This window comes from Felis catus, chromosome B1 (genome assembly GCF_018350175.1).
Source record: "Felis catus isolate Fca126 chromosome B1, F.catus_Fca126_mat1.0, whole genome shotgun sequence".
NCBI lineage: Eukaryota > Metazoa > Chordata > Mammalia > Carnivora > Felidae > Felis > Felis catus.
Window position 1 is genome coordinate 104,920,488 of NC_058371.1, and position 27,429 is coordinate 104,947,916.

At 38.7% G+C, this 27,429-nt stretch overlaps 1 protein-coding gene across 6 annotated transcripts in view; it reads left to right on the forward strand.

Moving 5' to 3' along the window:
• Positions 1 to 27,429, forward strand: part of SEC24D (SEC24 homolog D, COPII coat complex component) — a 110,396-nt gene that overhangs the window by 17,982 nt on the left and 64,985 nt on the right. For 5 of the 6 annotated variants that reach the window (XM_045055925.1, XM_019829009.3, XM_011281667.4 and 2 more), the window contains exons 4-8: positions 5,575 to 5,723; positions 7,220 to 7,495; positions 7,766 to 7,896; positions 16,682 to 16,793; positions 23,113 to 23,240. In XM_045055925.1, the coding sequence (XP_044911860.1) occupies positions 5,575 to 5,723; positions 7,220 to 7,495; positions 7,766 to 7,896; positions 16,682 to 16,793; positions 23,113 to 23,240 (796 nt within the window). The remainder of the gene's footprint in view (positions 1 to 5,574; positions 5,724 to 7,219; positions 7,496 to 7,765; positions 7,897 to 16,681; positions 16,794 to 23,112; positions 23,241 to 27,429) is intronic. The other variant, XM_019829010.3, reaches the window with a different exon arrangement.

Sequence of the window (27,429 nt, forward strand, 5' to 3'; positions counted from 1 at the left end):
CAAGTTAATTCTCTTAGAGGCCATTGGTGAGGTTCATACTTTCTGGCTCGTTTGTCATGATAACTTCTACCATTGGAACGGTTGCTGTGAGATACAGAGTGAAGGTTAATGCAGGAAACAGGATGAGTGAGTCTAAGTAATTTGGTTTATATGTGGTTTAACAAGGAGCACAAAGTCAATGGACCTAACTCAGGACCTGAGTAGTCTCATTAGCAATGGTGGTGGGGCACAAGGATCAGCGTAGAAAGGCTAAGAACCAAGATGTCTTTTCCGGCTCAAAAAAAACCCAAAAAACAAACAAACAAAAAAAAAAAACAAAAACAAACTAGTTGTGTGATGCTGGTGAAGTTCCTGGGCCTCTAGGCCTCCTCATTTTCTTCACTTGTAAAATGTAGAAATAGAACTCCTAGTCCAGAATACAGAGGAGAAGATCTGGAAAAGTTTATTGTGAACTGCCAGCATTTCAGATTTTTTTTTTTTTTTTAAGAAGAAATGCAGAAATTAAACATCTGGTTTGAAGCTAAGAAAGCTTTTGGTCACTGATATTAGCCTTGATTGTATTGATCTTTTTGGTTCTTTCCATTTGTTTCACTTGAATTAGGTTCCTTAGAAATAAGTAAACTGTGGATTTTGCCATCAAGACAGACCTTCGCTGTGTGGTTCTGAGCTCAGCACAGAGTCTGGCACAGTGAAGAGTGTAGACTGTGTAGAGTCAGGACATATTTGCTACTCTTGGCTGAGGCAGCTGTTCCTGAGTTCCCTCATCACAATTTTAACAATAATAATGTGGTTGTAAGGATTTTGATGATTAATGCTTGCAGAGAATCTTGCATAGTGTGCAATGCCCAGGAAAGACTCAATATGTGTTAGCAGTTATCAGTACCATTTTCAGTGGATATAGAAAGTCTACTGTCTGTAGCTTGTCCTTCCTACTCATTCATTCTAGCTACTCATGACAACTTAGGAATTTGGTTTTATTGTGATTCCCAGGGAAACCTTGACAGATTTTTCCCCCCTCTCTCTACTATTTGCTTACTTCAACTTGAACTTGAATTAAAGATTGGAAATGGGTTTAAAAATGAAAAAGTCATGGAAAAGTCAAGTATTCAGACTCAGCGTCCATGTTTTCCATGTTAATTTGCCCTCATGGGACATATTTATGTGTATATAGTTAAATGAAAGGGCAAAGGACACAATGATTATGCAGGTGAATCACACAGGGATGGTCAGAGAGTATAGATGGCTCACGACATCTTCGTGTGACATCACAGTTTCTTTGATGATTATAGCACTTTATAGGTGTTGTTTGTACTTAGAGAACCCATCAAAAAAATCTCTTAATTTTTACCATATCTAAACTGTCTACTAAAAACAAGATATAAATCAGTTATTATGTTGATTAAAATTTAAAAATTAATAATTTTTAGTTTTAAATATTGCTCCTTCATAGGCAATGCTTCATAAAATTTAAAAATCATACTTAGTCATTTGTCTTATTGATCTTGGCTGAGGCAGAATAAATGTCTTAAATGTGTAAATGGTACCAAAGTTATCTTCAAACTGTTACTGCTGGGTGGGATTAACCTAATGAATAAAATCTATAACTAAAAATCCATTTTTTAATTAGAAGAGGAAAAGTCAATTTTAAGTTATCTATTTTGATCAAAAAATGATGGATTGGGGTGGAGAGGGTATGAAGAGGAGACTCATCTTCCCCCATTAAAGCTGATAGGGTGAAATCTGCTAAGAACTTGGTTGCAGTGAAAAGGAGGTATCAGGAAAAATAAGAGAAATAGTTGTTTTCTCTTTATTTCTTTTTTGTTTTCTTTTCTTTCTTTTTTTTTTTAATTTTTTTTCAATGTTTTTTATTTATTTTTGGGACAGAGAGAGACAGAGCATGAACGGGGGAGGGGCAGAGAGAGAGGGAGACACAGAATTGGAAACAGGCTCCAGGCTCCGAGCCATCAGCCCAGAGCCTGACGCGGGGCTCGAACTCACGGACCGCGAGATCGTGACCTGGCTGAAGTCGGACGCTCAACCGACTGCGCCACCCAGGCGCCCCTTTTCTTTCTTCTGTGTGTGTGTGTGTGTGTGTGTGTGTGTGTGTGTGTGTGTAAAGCAGTGATGTTTGGTACAGGTTTTGTTTACTCTGTGGACTGAGTATTTAAAACCCAGGCCATTTTACTTCAGGCCAATCTTGAAAAAATTGTTATCTCCACATTCTAACAAACTTCAACACAAAACTCACTACTTGAACAATTCATTGCAAACTCAAAAATAAGAAGTATTTGAAGTTGAACAGGCCACAGACAATGCAGTCAACTCTCCAGAGGGTTAGGACTAAACTGAGCCTAAATATTCATGTTTTATTAACCCTCTGATAGTAACTCTTTATTGACTGCTGTTTTTGTGGGCACCTGAGTGGCTCAGTGTGTTGTGTCCAACTTCAGCTCAGGTCATGATCTCACGGTTTGTGGGTTTGAGCCCCATGTCAGGCTCTGTGCTGACAGCTCAGAGCCTGGAGCCTGCTTCAGATTCTGTGTCTCCCTCTCTCTCTCTGCTCCTCCCCCATTCATGTTCTGTCTCTGTCTCTCAAAAATGAATAAACGTTTAAAAAAATTTTTTTTGACTTTTGTTTTTTATGGTGAATCTGCCCTTTTCTGACATTCATTGAAACAATAAATTAAAATATAGAATTGAATGTTTTCTTAGGCCAGAAACCTATTAAATGAAGGAATCAACATGAGAAATATTTAAATCATAGGATTCTTAATTTTAACCACATTATATTTATAGCACAGAAGGGGATCTTTGAATTCTATCTGCTCATTTTTTCAGTTTGAAAGCTGAGAGCTATGGAGATTAAGTGGCTTGCCTGTAGTCACACATCAGGGTCTCCAGGCTGGGAGCCTTAAGACCTGGATTCACACTTAAAACTCTGATACCTCCCTGCTGTGTGACCTTGGATTAACTAAGTTAGTAAAGAAATGAAATTGAAAAATATTAAACCATGTTTAATATTTGTATGTTTAGGGGCTCCTGGGTGGCTCAGTCGGCTGAGTGTCCTACTTCGGCTCAGGTTATGATCTCACAGCTCATGAGTTCGAGCCCCACGTCAGGATCTGGGCCGACAGCTCAGAGCCTGGAGCCTGCTTCAGATTCTGTGTCTCCCTCTCTCTCTGCCCCTCCCCCACTCGTGCCATGTCTCTATCTCTCAAAAATAAGTAAACGTTAAAAAATATATATTTGTATGTTTAAAATGTTCTGTTAATTTCTTTTCCCTTATTTATTTAGCCCTTTAATACTACTTTACTCTTAAGTAGTATTAAAATTGCTTTTAAAATTCAAATATGTTTAAGATTTATAACATTTAAGTTGGTTAGAAAAAAATTTATTTCTAAAGCCTCATTCCCAGGACATATATTAAGCAATGAAGGATAAGTGGCATTTATGGGTTAAAAGCATGGCCTAATGGTTGTGTATTCTCTCATTCTTTATTTTAAATCATCAGCCTTTTGTTAAGTTAAAAAATACTGAAGGTTGCTTGTGTCATAACTTCCATTTGAAACATACTTCATCCTGTTTGTACTATCTATATAATAAATTATTCATATAATTTTATATTTTAAAAATATGATTAACATTTGTGAAATATTTGTGAACATATTTTAGATATTTTTTTTCTTAAGCAATTGAATAATGTCCCCCTGCACCCAATTTAACTGCTAGTTCTCAGTTCCTGCTTATTAGATCCAACTCCTATAACAATACCTCATTCTACATCTACTAGTATATTCTTATATAGAATGTACATTCTGCCTGTGTGCAAGTATTTCATGTATGTATCTCTCATAACTTTTTTAAAAAGACAATACCATTTCTTCAAAAAAAGATTTTTAAAAAAAAATTTTTTTTTTCAACGTTTATTTATTTTTGGGACAGAGAGAGACAGAGCATGAACGGGGGAGGGGCAGAGAGAGAGGGAGACACAGAATCGGAAACAGGCTCCAGGCTCTGAGCCCTCAGCCCAGAGCCTGACGCGGGGCTCGAACTCACGGACCGCGAGATCGTGACCTGGCTGAAGTCGGATGCTTAACCAACTGTGCCACCCAGGCACCCCCAAAAAAGATTTTTAATCAGTGAATTTATAAAACATATTATTAAGACAATTCTTGAAATCATTTCTAAGTGACCAACAATATTTTAAATGTGTCAACACTAGAGTTATGTTTTGCCCTGCCTTTTTTGCTCCTATTGTCATTAATAAATTAGAGAGATAAAGGAAACTTTTATGTGAGAAGTTAACTTTTATATTTTCTATCTTTATTCAGTTTTGTTACACAAATTATTTAAATCAAAAGATGCTTAATGTAACTGCATTGGTTTGGTTTCAGTTTTTGACAGGAGAGGAAATTGACAGCTTTGCTAAGCAATATTGTTTGGGCTAAAGTGTTAATCATTGTAACTTTATAACCCTTTATAACCAAGTATTTGCTATACGATAGCTTGTACTTTTACATAGAAATAGCATTTTGATCATCATCCATTTAACTCAAAGTGTGGGATATCATCATTCTGTAATATACTTAACACCATACAGCATAATGGTCTGAAGGTTAATTGTAAGTTTTGTTATAGTAATTATTCAGTTTAAGATATATGGAAGAAAATGACAGAAGAGAATTAGTGTGGTGTTTTGGAAAGTGTGCTTGCTTAAGACCTAGGGAGAGGTTAGTCCTGGTTTTGTCACACACAAATTGTGGGACTTCAGGCAAGCCACTGGCCTCCCTCAGTGGCAGTGAAGGATGGAAGGCAAGAGCGTGGGCCACTAGGGATATAGTTTCCAGTTTATGGAGAAATTGAAATCAGAGTATACTATCTGGGAAATTTTCATTTAACATTTTTATTTAACACTAAAAATTAAAAGGAAGTTATAATGTAATTTGAAGGGAAAGCTTTAACTTTATTCAGCAGATGAACTACAGTAGGAACACTGTTCAGATGGCATAAACATACAGTAAGTCCAAACTAAATTAAAGGTTAAAGCATGGTGAAATTTTTAGATGAAAAAGAATGAATGACTTCAAAACTTTTTACTGAGTTGTTCACTTTCAGGTCCTGTTTTGCAGGGAATGTCCTGATTGCTGAAATTAGTGTGCAGTTGACATTTTATTTTAAAAAGCTGGGTAGGGTATAAGGATAATGATCATAAAGATACAGCTACAAAGCATTTTATTTTTCTAGTTTCTGTTCTGTTGATCATTAACCCTGGTATAGATAAGGCTGTGGTGGACTCAGCTTCCAACTGCATTTCCAAAGCTGGTTCTCTGTTTACATTAGGAATTTTTTGCTAAGTATTTTGACATGTTGAGCCTGTGAGCATAGATATGAGATGATGTTACATGATTCATTTTAAGTTTACACTCAGATTAATTACAGACTTAGCCTAAAATATCAGTCATTGCCCTAGTGCCCACAAGATGGGCTTATTTAATTTTACAAGTTTTTGACATTTGTTGTTTATCATTTCATATGAAACTATGATACTGTTTAACATTCTTTTTTCTCTCATAGATTTCCAGGTCCTCCACCTGTCAACAGTGCAGCATCCTCCTATGCACCATACTCACCCTCTACACAGTCATCTTATCCAAGTCCTGCATCCACTTCATCCATCACCCAGCTGGGCAGTCAGCTCAATGCTATGCACATCAACAGCTATGGTAACAGTTTCATTATTAGTGTTCACTGACTGTCTATTTCATTAGCATTTTTTTTTATTTTTTTTTTTTTTTAATTTTTTTTTTTTCAACGTATTTATTTTTGGGACAGAGAGAGACAGAGCATGAACGGGGGAGGGGCAGAGAGAGAGGGAGACACAGAATCGGAAACAGGCTCCAGGCTCTGAGCCATCAGCCCAGAGCCTGACGCGGGGCTCGAACTCACGGACCGCGAGATCGTGACCTGGCTGAAGTCGGACGCTTAACCGACTGCGCCACCCAGGCGCCCCTATTTCATTAGCATTTTTAATGAGGAAGGTTTTCTCCAATTTTAAAACATACATGACTCTGGCACACCATACTGAAGTAATTTTTTTGACATTTTTATATAAATCATCTATTACGTATGGCTATAATTAATTTTTTTCCTGATGATGCTGCCATTTATTTCAAAATAATTTGAAGACCCTCAGAAAACCTTACGTTCAATATTAGAGTAATAAAAAAAAAAACAAAAAAAATTTCTGACTTTAAAAATAAACATAGAACAGTGAAGTTATTTTAAGAAATGTGAGGTTAGGTTTAACCTTGTGTTGTTTATAATGGGGCCCTAAAATGAAAAATATAATACTCCTTGTTTCACAGTGTGTTTTGATTCTGTATTTAAATCATGAAAAGAATGGAAGCTCAGATGTTGTGAGGCAGAAAAGAGAATAATAGGAGAGAAAACAGTTACAGTACTGAGATTTGTATCAATAGAAATGCTGTATATTCCAAGTGTCATAGGAATCTTCACTGTAATAGGAGCATAGTCAGCCATTGATCTTGATGAAGAATGTTTCCATTTCTTAAAGTTAGTTTTCTGGAAGTATCTGTTAAAAAAAACCCCTCTATTTCCTATCTTTTATTGATTTCAAGATGGATAAGTCTCCAGTGAAGCAACTAAATTTCACATAATCAGAAATAGAAAAAAAAATCTGGTGTCACATCTATTTCCAATATGATTAGAAAACATGTTAGTGGCCCATCCCTTCTCCCTTGTTATTTCTACCTGATTCTGAAATCTATTTGACCAAGTCAAGCACAGGCCACAAATAATTTATTGAATGTATGAGTTACCTGGATCATGCTTGTTACATGATAAAATTTTCTTCTATATGATTTTCTAGGTTTTGTACCAAAATACAATTCCTTAATTAGTGACATGTATCATGTAAAGTTAATGCAACATAGTTAAAATTCATCCCATTAATTTTCTCACCAAATGCTTTTACTCTTTAAAAATTCTCCAATTGTGTAAAATGCCCCAAATAGCATTTGTATAGCTTTCTGAATGAAAATTCATCTTGTGGCAGAAAAAAAAAAAAAAAGAAATTGGTGTATAAGTGTGCCTTCTTGTTTTATGTCAGGAAAAGAGGTGTCCCTGTTACGTACTTTGTAGAAGTTGGGAGAGTTGAGAAATTCAGTGTTCAGTGGTCTGGTCTTCTTTTCTCACACAGGTTCAGGCATGGCTCCCCCTGGTCAGGGGCCCCCCGGCCCTCCACCAGCGCCTTCCTTCCAGGGTCCTACACGACCTCCGCAGCCATCTATTATGCAGCCTGGATCTCAAGTTCTCCCACCACCACCCACCACACTGAATGGCCCTGGGGCCTCACCCTTGCCTCCGTCAACGCACAGGCAGGACGGGTTCCCCGGGCCTGCTCCTCTGAATACCCAGTACCAGCCCCCGCCTCTTCCAGGACAGAGCCTGGGCACTGGATATCCACCGCAGCAGGGTAAGCAGCTTTACTCTGTGTTACTAGGCATCCATCACTTACTTTTAAGGAAAGCTAGTTTTCGATTAGTGTGGCAAATGCAGAGAAAAGGGGAACCATAGACGTTCACACTTAACTCTCTTCCCCTATAGACATTCACACTTAACTCTCTGCCTTTATATAATAAGATGAAAAAATGCAGCATGCTTGACTGAATAGTGTAATATGGTCAGTGAACACTGCATCTGGGACTTTGGGTTCTAGTCATTTCTTTTTTAAATTTTTTCCAAGCAGCCAACTATGGTCCCCAGATGGCAGGTGGGCAGCTCTCCTACCCAGGAGGCTTCCCTGGAGGTCCTGCACAGATGGCTGGTCCACCACAACTCCAGAAGAAGCTGGATCCTGACTCCATCCCCAGCCCAGTAAGTGCTCTCTCTCACTCCCACCATCTCCCTCACAAAGGACCATTCTTTATTCACTGTCTCGGAAACTCTTCAGTTTGTTAGCATTTATCCTGTCCTTTATTGTTGAAGCACAATACCCATCACATAGAGGCTTCCTTCTTTATGTATGGGGGTGGGGAAACTGGGTTCTGGCATATCAGGGATCTCCATCACAGAAAGCCCGTGTAGATTTTTATTGTTGTTGTTGTTATCACATAAACTTAACAATACTATTGATGTTTATATTGGCATATATTAGCAGTGTTTATTGATTATTTAATGAATAATTAGTAGAGTATATAAACATGCTAGTTTAAATAAATAAAGGACCCTTTTCAATAAGGGTAAGATACCCATAGGAAGTGAAAGCACAAGGTATTTTACATTTTGCCTATTGAAAATTGTTTTATATAAAATTAGAGCTATAACTTCATTCTTCTCCATCCAAGTGATTTTCTTTGGAAGATTACTCTTTCGTAATTGTATCAGTCAGCTTTTATTAGGTTATTCTCCATAACACACAATCCCCAGTTTTATTTCCAAACATGAAGATTTATTGATTGCTTAGGTGACCTGTAGGCTGTAGCAGCTGCAGTTTGGCTTTAGGTGCTGCTCTGTGTGTCCTTATTATTCCAGAAACCAGCATGAAGGGGCATCCTGTGTTTGGGACATGTTATTATCACGAGAAAGGGAGAAAAGAAAGAGAACTGGCCAAAAGGTGCAAGAGTTCTTAAAATTTTTGCTCAGATGTGGTACATGTCACAACCACTCACATGCCTTCGGCCAAAGCAAGTCATAACAAAGCCCTGGGTCAATGGGGCAGGGATGTATACTCCTGCTTCAGGAGAAACTGCAAGTCTGTATCAATGAGCCCACATGTATAGTCCTTTTGGAAGAATAATGAAATTGATACAGTTAACTTGGGTCTTTGAAGTGGTTCTATAAACATGAGTAGAAAAAGTTAGAGATAGCCCAAAGAGTACAAAGAGCTACCGTGTTAGCCAACTTTTGCTATGTAATAAACCATCACCAATCTTAGTACCCTACAGCCACTATTTATTAATACTCATGAGTCATGGGTCCTCTGGGCAGTTCTGCTAGTCTGGGCCAAGTTCGATGGATTTGGTCTGAGCTTGCTTGTGCACCTGGGGTCAGCTGGAGGGTTGGCTGGAACCTGAATGGCCCAGGATAGTATATTAACTCTCTGTGGCTGCTGTGCCAAATTACACAAACTGGATGACTTAAAACAATAGAAGTTTATTCTTTTGTGGTTCTCGCGGCCAGAAGTCTGAAATCAATGTGTTGGCAGCTCTGTGCTCCCTTGAAAGGCTCTATAGGAAAACCCATTCCTTGTCTCATCTAGCTTCTGGTGGCTGCAGGCATTTCTTGGCTTATGGCCACATTACTTTTATTTCTGCCTCTGTCATCTTGTCGCCTCCTCCTCTTCTTTGTGTCTTCTCTTGCCATCTCAAAACTCTTTCTTCCTCTCCATGAGGAAGTTATGCATGATTCCTTTCATGGCCCACCCAGGTAATTCAGGAGAAGTGCTTGTTTTGAAGACTCTTAATCAGTTCTTTTACCATGTCACAGGTAATAGTCAAAGGTTTCAAGGATTAGAACATGGACATATCTTTTGGGAGGGCCACCACTGATGGTGTTATTCATGTGCCTGGTACTTGGACCCATTTGTTAGTTGGGAATGCTTGGACTGTGTTACCAAGCAGGCTAGCCTGGGTTTGTTCATGTGACTATGGGAGAGATCTGAGAGGGAAAGTAGGAATATGCAAGGCCTCTTGAGGCCTTCCTTGGCTTGGAACTAGAACATTGCACTTCTGTGGCATTCTCTTAGCCAGAGCAAGTCATAGGATCACCCCAGAGTCAAGGAGTAGAAAGATAAGACTCTGCCTTTTGATGGGAGGACCTGAAAAGTCCTTGAAAAAGTCACACAGAGGTAGAGGATTTTGGTTATTTTTGTGGTCTACCCACTTATTCTATGTTTATTTGAATATAAACTTGAAGATTTGTGATAAAGTGTCTGATCCTATAACATGTTAGAAATTAAGGTTTAATGACTCTTAGTGCCTTTATAGATAATTATGTTACCAGCCATTACTTTTATGGCTTAATATTATTTCATTATTCTAGTTAAAGGAATATCCTATATTTACATTGAATTCATCATTTTATCTTAACTTCTTGTTTCTCTGCTTCTATATAACATCTATAGACCCTCTGGCTCATTCCACTTTGTTCTCTGAAGTTTTTAGCTCCAGGTTCACTGTTAATCTCTCCAGTACTATTTTTTGTCACAATTATTGGCAATTTTACTATCCATCTTTAGAAACTTTCATTTCTTGATCTTCTTTGCTCCCAGTGTTCTTTTCATCCACCCCACCTCAGTTATCCATAGTCTTACCGTTAATCTTATCATAACCAATTACAGGAAACTTTAACATCTCAGTTGAAACCATCTTATTTTCCAACCACTGCCTCATATATTTTTGGCTCATCCCCTTTAAGACTACTCAAACCTGAATAATGATTCACCCATCAGGACATAACTCACCACCTTTTCTCTTATACCGCCTTCATCTTCTCACTTATCTTATGCAACTTAGATTATTTGATCCATGATTATAGGTCTGTCCCTTATATCCTCTACTCTCAACTCCTTTGCCCCTCTCTCTCCACTGAATTCATCTAGAAAAATCCCATTTGTTAGTAAACCAACTCTCCACCTACTCCATGCCTGCACCCCAGATGCTGCCTGGTACTTGAGAAAAATCACACCGTACTTTTAATTTCTGACCACTGAACTAACGTGAACCTACAGTTGTGTGATTCTAAAACCTGGCTGCACAAAAGAATTGATGGTGGAGCCATAAAAATATTGATGCCTTGGGGCACCTAAGTGGCTCAAGTTGGTTAAGTGTCTGACTCTTGATTTTGGCTCAGGTTATGATCTCACAGTTTGTGGGGTCGAGCCCCACATTGGGCTCAGCACTGACAGTGCAGAACCTGCTTGGGATTCTTTCTCTGTCTCTCTTTTTCTCTGCCCCTCCCCTGCTGTATCTCTCAAAAATAAATAAGTAAACATTAAAAAAAAAGTTCTGGTGCCTTGCTGCCCCCTGCTAACTTGATTTAATTAGACTGGGATATGGACTGGACATGGAGATTTTTTTTTTTTTTTGAAGCTCTCTTGCTGATTCTAACGTGTAGCAAGTTTGAAGACCATCACTCATTTTCCTGGTGACTATCATTTCTTCTCTCTTCAAACTCCTAACACTTCCTTCCCCTTTCTGACTCTTTACTGATAATCTTGTTTGTTATTTCAGTGAGAGAATAGTAGCAATCCAAAAAGAACCTCTGCATGCTCCGCTGCCACGTCTCCCTGCATCTGTGCTCATTTATCCCCCTCTCCCATTACTGTGAATGAGCTTCTCCTCCCAACCAAGGCTATCACCTCCTAGATTCCTTATGGCCTCTCAAGGATAACTCTTCAGCAAGTATCTCCTATATTAGAGTTCTGCAAAAAACCAGAACCAACAGGATATATTTGTATGTATCTCTATCTACCTACCTACCTACCAACAGGATGTATGTGTGTGTATCTATCTATCAATCTATGTATCATCATCAACAGGATGTATGTGTCTGTCTATTTGTCTAGCTATCAATCAATCAATCAGTCAGTCAGTCAATCAACAGGATGTATGTGTCTGTCTGTTTATCTATCTACCAACAGGATGTGTATGTATATCTTTATCTATCTATCTATCCATCCATCCGTCTATCCATCTATCCATGTGTCTTTCTATTGAGAGAGTTATCTTTTTTTTTTTTAATTTTTTTTTTCAACATTTATTTATTTTTGGGACAGAGAGAGACAGAGCGTGAACAGGGGAGGGGCAGAGAGAGAGGGAGACACAGATACAGAAACAGGCTCCAGGCTCTGAGCCATCAGCCCAGAGCCCGACGCGGGGCTCGAACTCACGGACCGCGAGATCGTGACCTGGCTGAAGTCGGACGCTTAACCGACTGCGCCACCCAGGCGCCCCATGAGAGAGTTATCTTAAGAAAGTTACCCACTCAGCTGTGGGAACTAGCAAGTCTGAAATCTGAAGGGCAGGCCAGCAGACTGGAGACACAGAAAAGAGTTGATTTTGCAGCTCAAGTCCAAAGACATCTGGAGACAGAATTTCCTCTTCCTTGGGATTCCTCAGTCTTTTTCTCTTAAGGACTTCAAATGATTGGAAGTCCTCACATTATGGAGAATAATTTGCTTTACTCAGAGTCCACTGATTAAATGTTAAATATATTAAAACATTTTTTTTTCTAAGGCACTAAGAGTCATTAAACCTAAATTTCTAACATGTTATAGGATCAGCTACTTGATCACAAAACTTCAAGTTTATATTCAAATAAATATAGAATAAGTGGGTAGATCACAAAAATAACCAAAATCTAGATTGGTGTTTGACCAAAACCTGTGCCTAGCCAAGCTGACATATAAAATTAACCATCACATTCCTCTTTCCTGCATCATCTATACTTGTTTGAAGGTAAACTTTAATTTTTCACTGTCTAGATCATTTTCAGCAGAATATAAACATCCTGTAATACCTTCATCATTAATAAAAGAAGCCTCCCTTGGCTTTTCTCAAATTCTCTATCTAGTTTCTACATATTTATTGGTTCTTTTATAGCAAGAAATCTCCAGGAGAATTGATTCTGCTGTATTCAGTTCATCTCCTCCCTTCTTCTCCTGAACCTACACCAGTGTAGATCTCTTTTCCACAGCCCCACCAACACTTGGTGCTTGTTGAGGTCACCAGTGACTTCCATTACCAAATCTAATGGTCCATTTTCAGATCGCATCTTTCTCAACATATCAGCAGAAATTTGACACATCTGCTCATTCCATCCTCCTTGAAACACTTTTTTTCATTTGGTTTCTGGGATACCACCACTCATTTACATCTCTGCTTATCTCACTGGTGGCTCTTTCTTATTTCCTTTGTTGGTCTCACCCTGTCTCTCTGACCTCTTACTATTAGAAGTGTCCCAAGGCTTCGTCACTGGACCTGTCCCTTTCTCTGTCGACATTTACTCTATAGATTGACACTCAAAAGTGTGCTGCTCCCAGGATGGCACTATCAGCATCAGCTGGGAGCTCACTAGAAATTCCTATTCCTAGGCTCTACCCCAGACCTACTGAGTCAGAATCTTTAGGGGTGGGGCCTTGGAATCTGTGTTTAAGCTCTCCAGATGATTCTTAGTTATACTAAGAAGCACTGATGTAGGTGATCTCATCTATTTACATGGCTTTAAATGAGGATTCAGATATTCCTAGTCAAGGTATTTCCTTGAAATCCAGATTCCAATCCCATTCTTCCAGTTCCTCAGGCCCCAGATCCGGGAGTCATCCTTTGTACTTTCTTTCTTGCACATTGTCCTTTACCTAATTCTGTTGGTCCTGGTCCTGGCCCTGCCTTATGTGCCTATCCTCATTGAAGCCACTATCATCTTTCCATATCAATTATTATAACTCATCTCCCTGATCTTCCAGCCTGCACACAGCATCCAGGTTTATCCATTCAGATTTTGAATCAGATCATGCTGTGACTCAGAACAAAACTCTCCAGTACTCCTCCAGTTAAAAACCAAAGTTCTTACAATGACCCGAAAGACCCTACATTATTTGCCACCTCTGACTCCCTCATGCCTCTCATCTCACACACACACACACACACACACACACACACACACACACACACACACCCCACTACCCCTCTGACTTGGTCTCTTACCCCTCTTCTCCATCACTTTGCTTCAACCACACCAGCCTCCTTATTATTCCTTAAGCATACCAAGTGTACTCCTGCCTCAAGATCTTTGCACTTGATATTTCCTCCTCCTAGATATATACAGGACATGGCTCATTTTCTCAATTCCTTCCTGTCCTCATTACTCATCACCAGTGTCCCTTATACTGTTGTACATATCACTCCATATCCACAGTACTTATTATTACTTGACATAGATCCATCTTATTTATATATTTATTTATTGTCTGTCTTCCATACAGTGTTAGTTCCCTGAGGTCAAGAATTTGGTTTTGTTCTCTACTGTGTCTCCAACAGCTAGAACACAGGCTGGTACATAGTATATACATTCATACAGTTGTTGAATGAATGAATGAATGAGTGTTAACAACAAAAGCAATAATAACCAGTAGTGCTGTGATTCATCTGAGACCCTTAAAATATATACATACAGGTCAGTCCAGTGTAATTTTTATCATTAAGGTAATGAAATAACAATATCAGATAGAGCCTGTTTATTTTCCTATTCCCAAAGTTACCTGCTTCAACTGACTAAATAATCTCTTCCTTCTGAAAAGAAAATGTAAAATCATGTTTACTAAATTCCTGTTACATGCTAGTCCTGAGCTAAGTGCTCACTCTAATCCTTTTGGGTAGTGCTATTATCCACCTTTTGAGAGTGAGATCACTGGTATCACCATTGAAACTCTTCCTCACTCCCTTTCTGTATCTGCAGGAGGATCACTGAGAAGTGGGGCTCTTCCTATTCCCCTCTTTCTCACCACCCTGAAGCTTACATAATTCTGCTTTGAGCAACCTGCCTTAAGTGTGCACACATCTCCTACCTGGCTTCTCCCTTATTGTTCATTTATCTCAAGAGAACCACTCTTTTTTTCTTTCCCAATTCTGTGATCCCAGAATACTCTATTCATAGAAGATAAGTATAAAAGTAACTCTAGTGGCAGATCTTCTGAAGGAAAAGAAATCTATACATTTTGAGGTATCTTTGACATTATCAAAAGTCACTGTCATCAAATCAAAATCCTTTAAGTACCAAGTCATAGTAAAATATCTCTATTGAAATTTCCATGCATTGTTAAATCTCCAGGCCTGTTTTTCGAGAACATGCATTTGAGGTAAAATTAAAAACCTATAGTATATTTTTAAAAATTACTAGAAGTGGTTTTTAAAAAAAATTTTTTTTTAATGTTTATTTTTGAAGGAGAGAGAGAGAGAGACAGCGTGAGCAGGAGAGGGTCAGAGAGAGATGAAGACACAGAATCCAAAGCAGGCTTCAGGCTCTGAGCTGTCAGCACAAAGTCTGACACAGGGCTGAAACTCACAAACTGTGAGATCATGACCTGAGCCAAAGTTGGATGCTTAACCAACTTAGCCACCCAGGCACCCTCAAAATTACTAGAAGTGTTTTAATATTTCTTACTCCCTTTATAATATTCTAGCCAAGATGTGAATTAGTTTAGAAATATAATTACCACATATGACAGTGTTTCTTTGGAGCCTGTGCTTTATAAGTTGCAGACAATTAATTTAAAAACAAATTTTTTTTGGAAATATAGTCTATTTTAAGGTTGGAAACTGTTCAATATGTAGATTATTATGCCTTTTAATTTGCTTTCATATTTGACACTTCATTGGTTGAAGTGATTACCATAAATTTTGTTTATATAAAAAGTACTCCAATTTTGAAGGAACCAGGTTAACCTTAGGGTGGAAATATAGGATGTAATAGTGTTTTGATTTTTCTGTTTGCTTCTTGTCTCTGTCCATGGTAGCTTTTGGTCTCTTCTGTATCTTATGGTAGTTCTGTTTGGAGCATATTCTTTCTATATCATTAATAAGAACTCAAATCCTGTGAAATTAGAAAAACAGAAATGTGTGGATTTAAGGCAGTTTAAATTTATTTTTGATATGCCATAAAACCAATGATATCAGTGCCAGCTAGGGCCTGGATTGGATGAGATGGGAGGGGAAAATGGAGAAGGTAACATTTCAGAGTTTGGGGAAGACAATTTTCATATTAATAGTTTCTTTAGGAATATTAAAAACTATATATCCTCCAAAGCTGTTTAGTACAGTCTGGGCACTTGTCACATTTTTCTGTTTTTTCGCTCTTTACTTTTTAACCCCTTGTCTCTTGTCACAAAAGAAGTGAGGGCAGGGAGAAGATAAAGAGGTAGAGGAAGGTAATTATTAGGATGCCTTCTTGTTTTCTTAACTCCAATTACTAGATTTTGCTTATTATTTTCATCCCTAGACAACTACAACAGAAAGACAAATTTTTATCTCTACATTATTCATCAATATTTATTTTAGAGACATATGTGTCCAAATTAGATGACAAAACCTAAGGACTTTCGTGTCTTCTCGTATCTGTACAATAGGCAACTTCCATATGGAAACACTATGTTGTTCGTTTTTTACAGTCTCAAGGTGGGGGTGGAAGAACTTGAATGGCAAATTGAGGATCAAGAGGAACTTAAAGTAAAAAGGTGTTTTAGGTTATATTGTAAATCATTTATTCTGCATTTAATGATTTTAGCCTTGTATATTTTCCTTTAACTACAAAAGTTATTTTCTTTATAAACTATTTTCAATTTCTTTTTATACCAGAATATATATATATATTTATATATATTAATGCTTATCTAAGGTCCCAGTGACCAAATTGAGTAAAAGTTCTCTGAAAAGTCAGAGCTCAGAGTATCACAGAACAGAATTTAGCAGCTACTGCTCTAAAATTATGAAAGTAAACAAAGGTGGATCTGAAGGCCTGGTAGGCTCTCAGTGAGAATTTGATCTGAACTGAACTGAAAGGATTTAGAAAATACTTATTTGTATGTGTGTGACTAATGGAAAGGAGGGAGAGAGAGGAAATGTTTGGAAGAGTCTTAACTAACTTGCTCTTGATATCATATCAGATTCAAGTGATCGAGAATGACAGAGCCACCAGAGGAGGACAAGTTTATGCCACCAATACCAGAGGCCAAGTCCCTCCCCTGGTCACTACAGATTGTGTGATACAAGACCAAGGTATTTATTTTCAAAAATGTTTTTCATTGAGGTTTAAAAATTTTTCACCATTAAAAAAAAAGTTTTTAGCGTTTATTTATTTTTTGAGAGACAGAAACAGAGCATGAGCTGGGGAGGTGCAGAGAGAGGGGGAGACCCAGAATCTGAAGCAGGCTTCAGGCTCTGAGCTGTCAGCACAGAGCCCCATGCGGGGCTCAAGCTCACTGACCATGAGATCTTGACCTGAGCCAAAGTTGGATGCTCAACCAACTGAGCCAGCCAGGCACCCCAAAAGTTTTCACCATTTTAAAAAAGTGGATGTGGGGCTCGAACTCACTGACCATGAGACTGTGACCTGAGCCGAAGCCAGACGTTCAACCGATTGAGCCAGCCAGGCGCCCCAAAATTTTTCACCATTTTAAAAAAGCAGATACACTGACACCCTGCAGTAATCCTATCATTGACTGGGAACCTGTTTATAGCTGATAATGGGGACCAATTTTGCCATCAATTGCTCAAGTTCTGAGAATGTATTATCAACTTAATTCTATTTTCTGCTTATAGAAGTCTAAAGAGCGTCTGCTGAGATACAGTTCAATGTACTAATTTAAGAATATTAAGTTATGAGCTTAAAGTAGTACATGCTGTACTTTGGCTTAATTTGTTTACTACCTTAGAAACATGGCAAAGATAGCATGAGTAGAGCAGTAGGGGATTGAACATGAGAAATCAGCATACCTGATTCTAGCCCCAGTGATATTTTCTTTTTCATTAGGTTCTTTAACATGGGTGCTCTGTTTTTCCAATTTTGAATTGGGATGAGTAAAGGCTGAGCTCTATCCCTACCTAGATGTCCTCTGTGTGTGCCGCCAGTTTAATGTATCTGCCCTTGTACAGGTTTGTTCTTTCCAGGAATATATTATTTTTCTACCGCTTGTGGCAAGTTAAAACACAGCCTGATGACATCATTATTTATGTATTTCCAGAACGTGTTTTTATCATCCTACACTCAAACTCTATACCCGTTAAACAATAACTCCCCGTTCCTACATTCCCTGCAGCCCCTGGTCTCCTTTATTTTATTTACTGTCTCTATGAGTTTGCCTCTTCTAGGTACCTCGTGTAAGTGGAATCATACAATGTTTATCCTTTTGTGTCTGGCTAATTTCACTTGGCATAATAATTTTCAAGGTTCATCCATGGTATAGAATGTATCAGAATTTCATTCTTTTTTAAAGCTGAATAATATTCACTTTTATGTAAATACATTGTTTATCCATCCATCTGTTGTTGGACATTTTGCTATTGTGAATAGCCATAGCAGCCATATGTCTGCTGTGAACATTGGTGTACATGTATGTGTTTGAGTCCCTGTTTTCAATTATTTGGGGTGTATCCTGAGACATGGAATTGAGATCATACAGACATAAGGAAGATGTAAGGAAGAGTACGAGGAAGGCTAGGAAGAGAAGGAAGGACTGGTGAGGTGGCAAGGTGCAGGTCTTCATCATGTCTCTTGTAGCCCCGCCCATGGTGGGGAGACACAGCTGCCTGCCTTGGAGCCCTGAAGTTGGTCCAGCCCCACCCCTTTGCTGTGACGACCCTTTGTCCGGCCTGGTTTATTAGCTGATACTTACTAGTGCATTTTTCAGGATAGAGCCCAAATCTCAGACATGTGCAGAAAGTCACAGACACACGTAGGATATAGAGGCAGAAGGAACCTTGGCCTCCATTTGCTCAGCTCTTCCACTTGACAGATGTGAGGGCACTAAGGGCCAAGGAGCTTAAGCGACTTGCCAAAACTCCACAACTATTTAGGAGTGGCACCTATAGAGAAAAGCATCTACTTAAAAAACACTGTTTTCTTTGCCTACAAAAAAATGTAGATAATGTTTCTTTGGCTATGGTATCGAATGTAAGACCCAACTTGTCCCTTGATTCTGTGCTTCTGCCTATCCTATGAGACCCTGTTCAGGTACCACATACTTTGTATAGTCACCTCTGATCCACATGGCGGCTCGTTGCCTCCCTGGGCCACTTCTTAATGAATTTGCTCTTCTATGATACTTATGCTGTATTACAGTTACCTGTTTTTGTTATCACTCTCTCCTACCAGACTTTGAATTAGCAATAATTGCATCACTGATAAACCTCTTTGGCTACAATACTGCCACTGCACAAAGCTGTCTCCTACCAGACTTTGAAACCAAAGGCTTCATTAGCTCTGTCCCTAAGCCTCTAGCAGGGGGCTTAGCTTCATAAGTATTTATTGAATGATTAATCTGTTGAATGTTTTCCAGTCAGATTATCCCATAATGCTCTTTATTAAGCATCTCAAAGAGTTTTGAATCTTAATTACTGAACTTGCAAAATTATCTACTGTAGCCATATCTTTCATGCCCCACTTTTGCATACCAATTTATGAAAACAAATGCTCAGTGGCTTTTTTAAAAATTATCTTTGTGCACATTATCTTCCTGAAACAAAAGTTTGTTTAGTCCCTGTTAGGAGCTCGTTTGTGTGCATATTGCACTGTGAAGAACTAACCCTTTCAAAGAACAAATACTCAATTTCAATATGTTAGTGGTAATTTTGACTAGTAAAAATTGAGTACAATGAAAAATTAAAATATACTTGAAAATTTTCAAAAATCTTTATTTCACAGTCTGTAAAATCGTGTGATGAGGAAGATCTTCTCTAAGTTGGGGGTTTTTTTTTGTTTTTTTTTGGTTTGAGTTACGTGAAATGTGTAAAATAATAGGGTTTGGGCTCGAGCATATTTACATTTATTGCTAATATTTCTTTTTCTTTTATTACTGCTGCCAAAACTCTTGTTTTACTCCATGTTGGTATTTATCTGGACTCTTAACAGTAATGACCAGCCCACCTGTCTCCAATGTTTTCCTGCCTCCAGAAGCTGCCTGGCTAGTTTAGTTTTTTTTTTCAAGTATTACCTTACCTGCACTAAAAAAAAAAAAAAAAAAGAAAAAAAAAAAGAAAAGGTCCCATCTTTGCCTGTGGGCAGAAGGATTGATCTTAATTCTTCATCCAGAATTCAAGGCCTTCATAACCTGGAAGCAACCTACTTGGGATATAGTAAAGAGTTGTGATAGGTTCTAATACCACTTTTGTCATTTACTGACTCCTTAATCTTTGGCAAGTTACTTAACCTCCTCATGCCTTAGTTTTCTCCTCTGTAAAATGGGTATCAATCTCATAGGGCAGTTGTGAGACTAAAATGGTTCACATGTAACCATCCTAGAATGATGCTTAATATACTGGCAATTACTGTCATAATTATGAGTCCCGTTTTGGGCTCTGCTACAGAGGATCTGAGAGACAACAGAAACATGGTACCAACAACAGCTGGATTCAGCCTGCAGTCATGTTAATTTGTCATGCACAGTATTTTGTCTTATTTCTATTTGAAGTCATTGCCATTATGTAAAATCAGAATATTTTATGTAAAATCCAGATTTCTAGCTAGTCCTAAAAAGTAAAATTTGGCAATCATAGTTTAAAGCTAAATAGAAGAAACTCAGATTTCTTATGTCCAACCTTTCACTCATTCCAGGCCCACCTGTGCCACAAAACCTGGCCAGGGAAAGGCTCCCAGCCCTGCCACAGTACCCAGTCAACCATGCAAACTCAGGACCATGCACTTCCCAGCACACTGTACTTGCCAAGTCCTTTCACTTTTCCACTCTCCTGTTTCACACTCCTTCCTGAAACCTGCAACTCCTCCTCTCCCAACCTTTCTTTTACCTGCTCATACGACCTCCTTTGTGAGAGAACTGCACAATCATGAGTACCCTTCCATGAATTTTCACCATCATATCAGCCCCTGCTGAAATGTGCACCTGTGCTCTGCCTTTTTGGTTTTGGCTGAAAAGGAATGATCTGTGCTGCAGTCAGAAGCCAGCCTCTCTTGCTGTGCAGTACTCAAGTATATTGCTGCAATAAGTCTCCCTTCTTTCTTTTATGCCATCAGTATCTCTCTTTTTACACGATTATCCCATTGTGTTACACTCTCCCCTCTTAAATAATAAAAATGTTTTCATGACCTGTTTCCCTTATAGCTACCCTTCTTTTCTTTCCTACCCTATACAACAAAACTTGGAAGGATTATTGCCAATTCCTCTCCTTAAAAGTTAGGAGTCTCTTGGGGTGCCTGGGTGGCGCAGTCGGTTAAGCGTCCGACTTCAGCCAGGTCACGATCTCGCGGTCCGTGAGTTCGAGCCCCGCGTCGGGCTCTGGGCTGATGGCTCAGAGCCTGGAGCCTGTTTCTGTATCTGTGTCTCCCTCTCTCTCTGCCCCTCCCCCGTTCATGCTGTGTCTCTCTCTGTCCCAAAAATAAATAAATGTTGAAAAAAAAAATTAAAAAAAAAAAAAAAAGTTAGGAGTCTCTCAAGCTCACTATAGTCAGGTTTCCCACCCTACCCTCATTCTGCCAAAACTCTCTTCTGGATCTCTAGCAACTTCCATGTTGTTAAATCCAGTGGTCTTTTTTTTTTAAGTTTATATTTAAATTCCAGTTAACATACAGTGTTATATTAGTTTCAGGTGTACAATATAGTGATTCAACAATTCTATGGGTTACTTAGTACTCATCACAACAAGTGCCCTCCTTGAATGCCCATCACCTATTTCACCCATCCCCACAACTACCTCCCCTCTGGTAACCATCAGCTTGTTCTCTGTAGTTAAGAGTCTGTTTCTTGGTTTTCCTCTTTCTCTTTTTTTTCCCCTTTGCTCATTTGTTTTGTTTCTTAAATTCCACATTTGGGGGGCTCCTGGGTGGCTCAGTCGGTTGAGCATCTGACTTCGGCTCAAGTCATGATCTTGCATTCATGGGTTTGAGCCCCACGTCGGGCTCTGTGCTGACAGCTCAGAGCCTGGAGCCTGCTTCAGATTCTGTGTCTCCCTCTCTCCCTGCCCCTCCCCTGTTTGCACCCTATCTCTCTCTGCCTCAAAAGTAAATAAACATTAAAAAAAATTCCACATTTGGGTGAAATCATATGGTATTTGTCTTTCTCTTTCTGACTTATTTCGCTTGGCATAATACTCTGTAGCTCCATCCACGTCATTTCAAATGACAAGTAAATCCAGTGGTTTTATTGATCCAGCAGCACCACCATGAACAGATAATCATGCTTTTCCTTGATGTACACTCTTCACCTCTGGGACACCAGATAGTCCTTGTTTCTATCCTTCTCAATCCTTTAACTGGTTTCTCCTTTTTCTCTGGCTTCTTTATGTTAGAGGACCCAGGGCTTAGTTCTTGGCCATCCTCTTTTCTCTGGCCACACTTATTCCCTTCGTGGTTTAACCTAGTTTCATGGCTTCAAATACCATCTATATGCTGAAAACTCCCAAGTGTATATCTTCATCCCAGTGCCCAGACTCACATATCTAGTTGTTTACTCAGCTTCACTGTGGGATTGCTTAATAGAGTTTCCAAAGTGGACATGTCCAAAGCCAGATCCCTGATCTCCACCTACATACCCATTAGCACACTCCTTCCCTTCCTGCTTTTCTTCTGTCAGTTGGTACAACTTCATGCTTCTGGTTCCTCAACCCAAAAACTTTGGACTCATTCCTGATCTCTTTCTATCTCGCCTCCCATCTTCACACACACCTCAGACATCACTCCTATCAACAATCAGTGGACTTTTAAAATGTGTGCAGATTCTGGCCATTTGTTAGTACCTCTACTGCTATCAGGCTGGTCCCTACCACCACCATTCCACCACCAGTCCTGTACAAATTTTGTTACTTCTCTGAACTCCTTAACAGCTGCTGTGCCCAACACATGCTCCATGCCGGCCACACAGGCCTCCCTGATACTCGTCTTCCATCAGGCCAGACAAGCCCTGCCCCCAGGCACCTCCTTGGGTAAATCCCTTGCTTCCTTGGAGTCTTTACTCAAATGTTACCTTTTAAATAAGGCGTACTCTATAATTACTTAAAGTTGCAATCTGCCTCCCACCAAAGTTCACCTTAACCAGATATGCTTTTTTCATAGCATTTATCATTTTCTAATGACCTATGTAATTTACTCATTTACTAGGTTTTATAGTTATTGTCTGTATCTTCTGTAAGAACATAAGCTCTACAAGGAAGCAATTAGACAGTGTCTAAAACTTAGTAGACATTCAATAAATATAAATATGAGCATAGATTGTAGAATTGCATAATACTACTTATTTTTAGAAATCATGAAGAAAGTTATATAAATAAGGCAATGTGTTATCTAAAATTACCTTGATAAATATTTAAACATTATGGGGCAGATTTTTTTTCTTTGCAAATTTTAAGTGTGTTCCTTTGACCTTTTCAGGCAGTGCTAGTCCTCGATACATTCGTTGCACAACTTACTGTTTCCCATGCACGTCAGATATGGCCAAGCAAGCTCAGATTCCATTAGCTGCTGTCATCAAACCTTTTGCCACAGTTCCTTCAAATGAGGTAAGAATGATGAAAATAGTAATTCGAGGAACGCCTGGCTGGCTCAGTTGGTGGAACATGCGACTCTTGATCCTGGGATTGTGAGTTCAAGCCCCATGTTGGGTGTAGAGATTCCTTAAAATAAAATCTTAAAAAAAAAAAGCAATTCAATAATTTACCAATTCAAAATCCTTCTTTCATCATTGTTTTTTTATTCTGTATTATAAACAGAAAATTGGAGAATATTATATAGTGCAAAAATATCTAAATAGATGAATATTCAATAGAATAACTATTCAATTCACTAAGGAAGACAAAAATCTGACAAGCTATCTTTTTTGGCAACCTGTGTACCAAATACTAATGGACTGGATCACTTGTGGCTCTGTTGTAACAATGTGAATACTCAGAAAATATGGAATGTAATATACTCAGACCTCTCATGTGGCCCTTATAGCCTAGTTCGAAGCCCCAGCATCTAGGTGTTCTGGTGAAGGAAGTTAACAGAGCCCAAGGTTCTTGGTCTTATTAAGCTGCTTTAATAGTCATGGGGCCAAGCTGTTCATAAACTCCTGCTTAAAAAGTCGGTATGATTAGAAAGCGTATGTCTTGAGTTGGAAAGATGTACCCAATATATAATTCTTTTGGGTGTTTATTTTAAATTTCTGATATTAGGATGGAGTTAATAGATGTTGTGATTAAAACATCCCCCCACACTGCTGTGATTCCTTCTTTTCATGTCCTGAATGGTGGATACCCACATATACACAGAGACATAAGGTACTATAGTAGAGCTAGTAAAATAGGTTAGGAAAAGCTTTTATTCTGGCTGGAGCTTTGGCCATAACCCTATTGCACTAGTCCAGTCAGCTACATTGAACCCTGGATTCCTTTTGCTGAACCCAGATTCTCTTCCCACCTGAACCCTCAGCTTCCCTTTAACGGTTCTTTGAGCTTGGCTGATCTAGTGAACACCTAACAGCATCTGAGCAAAAGGCAGACCATCTGCACAGGAGAACAGATTTGTCCCCTTTCGTGGTCTGGCCATGCCAGCTGTTATGGGCAGCATGGTGGCATGGGGAAGGGGAAGAGGGGTCTGCTTTACATCACCTCAGGGATGGAGGAAACAGGAGAGAGAATGCGTCCGTGTGGACACTGGCTTTCATGCCCTTTGAGATGTCCATTCATTCTCCTTGTAGTATGGCAGAATGCTGCCCTCTCTTTGGGAGTGGAGTGAACTGGCTTAGAGCGGAGCATAGAAGGGGCTATTCCTGGAAGCCAATATTACATGCACTATGGTCTCATATTTGTAAATCAAGAAGTACATTCAGTATTTACTATACTTATTTTAAGTGTGGTCTCTTATATGATGGACCCAGAAATTTAATATAATGTCTATAAGGTCCTCTTTGAATCCCTATGCTTAATAAGGATAAGGTAGACCAATATGTAATGGCAAAGAGATCCATGTTTAAATATGATATGTGTTTCAAATAATAGCTAGAAATAATTTTTTAGCTATTTTCACATTTCATTATGAAAATTTTCAAGCATACAGAAAATTTGAAAGAATTTTATGGTGAACACCTATATATCTGCCACCTAGATTCCACCATTAATATTTAACTATTCTTGGCTTTGTCACGTTTTGAGTCATCTGTCCATCAATCCGCCTTTTTTAAATGCATTTCAGAGTAAATTGCAGACATTAATTAGTACACTTCCCCCTAAATACTCCAGCATTCATGGCATTAATGAGAGTTCAATATTTTCTTACAGATTGTTTTTCCTTTTGAGGTAAAATTGATTTACAGTAAAATGCACATATCTTAAATACGATTCACTGAATTTTGACAAATGGATATATCTGTGCAACTCAAACCCCTCTGAAGATGAAAAACATTACTGTCATTCTTAGAAGTGTCTCCTGCCCCTTCCACCAGCCTCCCCTAACAACCTTTCTTCCTTGGCAGCCATCGTTCTGATTTTTTTTCCACCATAGATTTGTTTTGCCTCTTCTAGGTGCTCATGTAAACAGACTTCTAAGGTATGCACTCTTCTGTGTTAGGCTTCTGCCAGCAGCTTAATGTTTAGAGCACCATAAACATGCTATTGCCTGTATTAGTAATGTGTTCTTTTTTTTAGTGCTGAATAGTATTTTACTGTATGGGCATACCAGTTTGTTTAGCTAGTCTTTTATGATGAGCATCTGGGCTGTTTCCAGTGTCTGGCTGTTGTGAATGAAAATTCCATGAATATTCTCATACAAGTCTTTCTGTGGACATATAGTCATTTCTCTTGGATTAATACCTATAAGTAGTTTGCTGGCTCATGAGGTACAAGTTTATTTAATTTTATAAGAAACTGCCAGGGGCACCTGGGTGGCTCAGTCAGTTGAGCATATGACTCTTGGTTTCAGCTCAGGTCATGATCTCACAGTTTGTGAGTTCAATCCCCAAGTCAGGCTCCACACTGACGGCACGGAGCCTGCTTGGGATTCTCTCTCCCTCTCTCTTTGCTCCTCCCTTGTGCATTCTCTCTGTCTCTCTCTCTCAAAATAAATAAATAAACTTAAAAAAAAGAAAAGAAAAATAAACCGCCAGATGATTTTCTAAAATGGGTGTACCACTTTACAGTCTTTCTAACATTGTATCAGAGAGCCTCTCTGTTTGCTGTTGTCGTCTTTTTAATTTTAGGAAGTTCTGATGGCTCTGTAGTAGTAACTGTGAGATGTATTTTTAATTTCACGTTTTATACTTTGAACAAATTTAAATTAAAAGAGGACTAGTGAATAATATCACACTCACATACCTACTACCCATCATTAACAAATATTAATATTTTGTGATATTTTCTTAAAATAATTTTGTGGGAATTAAAGCTTCCTAGCTATATAGGGTATTTCCTTTATCAGGCCATTCCTCTCCTCCCTCCCCTTTAGGGGCAGATGCTATAATGAATTTGTATCTATCCTTCCTATATGTGACTTTATATATAGACTTCATGCCCATGGGTCCATGGTAATACATAGTATTATTTTGCTTTTTAATGAATCAATTAATTTTAAATAAGTAAAATATAAACTTATATGAAAGGGGTATACAGTTAAAAAAGGTCTCTTCCTACCATTCTATCCTCCCCCTTACAGATGACCTTTACTTATTCTTTATGATTCCTTCTAGAAATGAAAAATGCATATACCAGCATGTAAGTACACATCCTTTAAAAAAATAAATATATAAATGGTCGTATAGCATAGAGACTCTTTTTCACATTTCTTTTTTCAATTAAAGTGTCTGGGGGGCACCTGGTTGGCTTAGTCTGTTAAATGTTCGACTCTTGGTTTCAGCTCAAGTCATGATCTCACGGTTTGTGGATTTGAGCCCCGCATCCAGTTTTGCACTTACAATGTAGAGACTGCTTGGGATTTTCTCTCTCTCCCTCCCTCTCTGCCCTTCTCTCTCTCTCTCAAAATAAATAAAATAAACATTAAAAAAACATCTGGCACTCCTACCATGTTGCTACCTACAGAGCTGCTGCCTTATTCTTTCCAACAGCTGTGTGGCATGATATATTATCAAGATAACCACTGTTGTCAACTGTATGTATCAATTTTAAAATGTGTAAGGTCCCAGGGATTTACAGTTTTTAAATGTGAATCCTAAAATTGAGGGAAATATAGTAATATGAGTGTGCTTTAAAGAATGTCAGATCAAACCCTTGACACATCTCCCGGCAGGGGGGGGCAGGGGGGCAGGGGAGGGAGGATTGCTCTGGATGTACACTCTCTACCTCACTCATTCCTATGCCACCTGAATCATTTTGCAGTAATCTGTTCTTTTCATAATAAGAAGGTAACACTTGGACCTTGAAAGAGGCTTGTGCAGCAGTTTTGTAATGTATCAGTGTGTGTGCTACGTGGGATTTCTGCCCCTGGGCAGTATTAGCTTCTGTGCACTTTGTCCACAGCAATGAATTTGCACAGTTTTCAGCTACACACTAGTGAAAACCTCTCCTCCTTGCTCCTCCCCATGACCCAGGTGCCCCAGGCCAAGCTCCCACGAAACAGAACAAAACTCAACAGCTATTCATACCCAAAACCAGAATCTGTAACCACCTTCTTGTTATCACCATTTAGTATTAACAATGAAATTATTCAGTAATTGGTTCCTGAAAATGAAATGTAGTATTTAGTTGAGAAAAGCTTTCA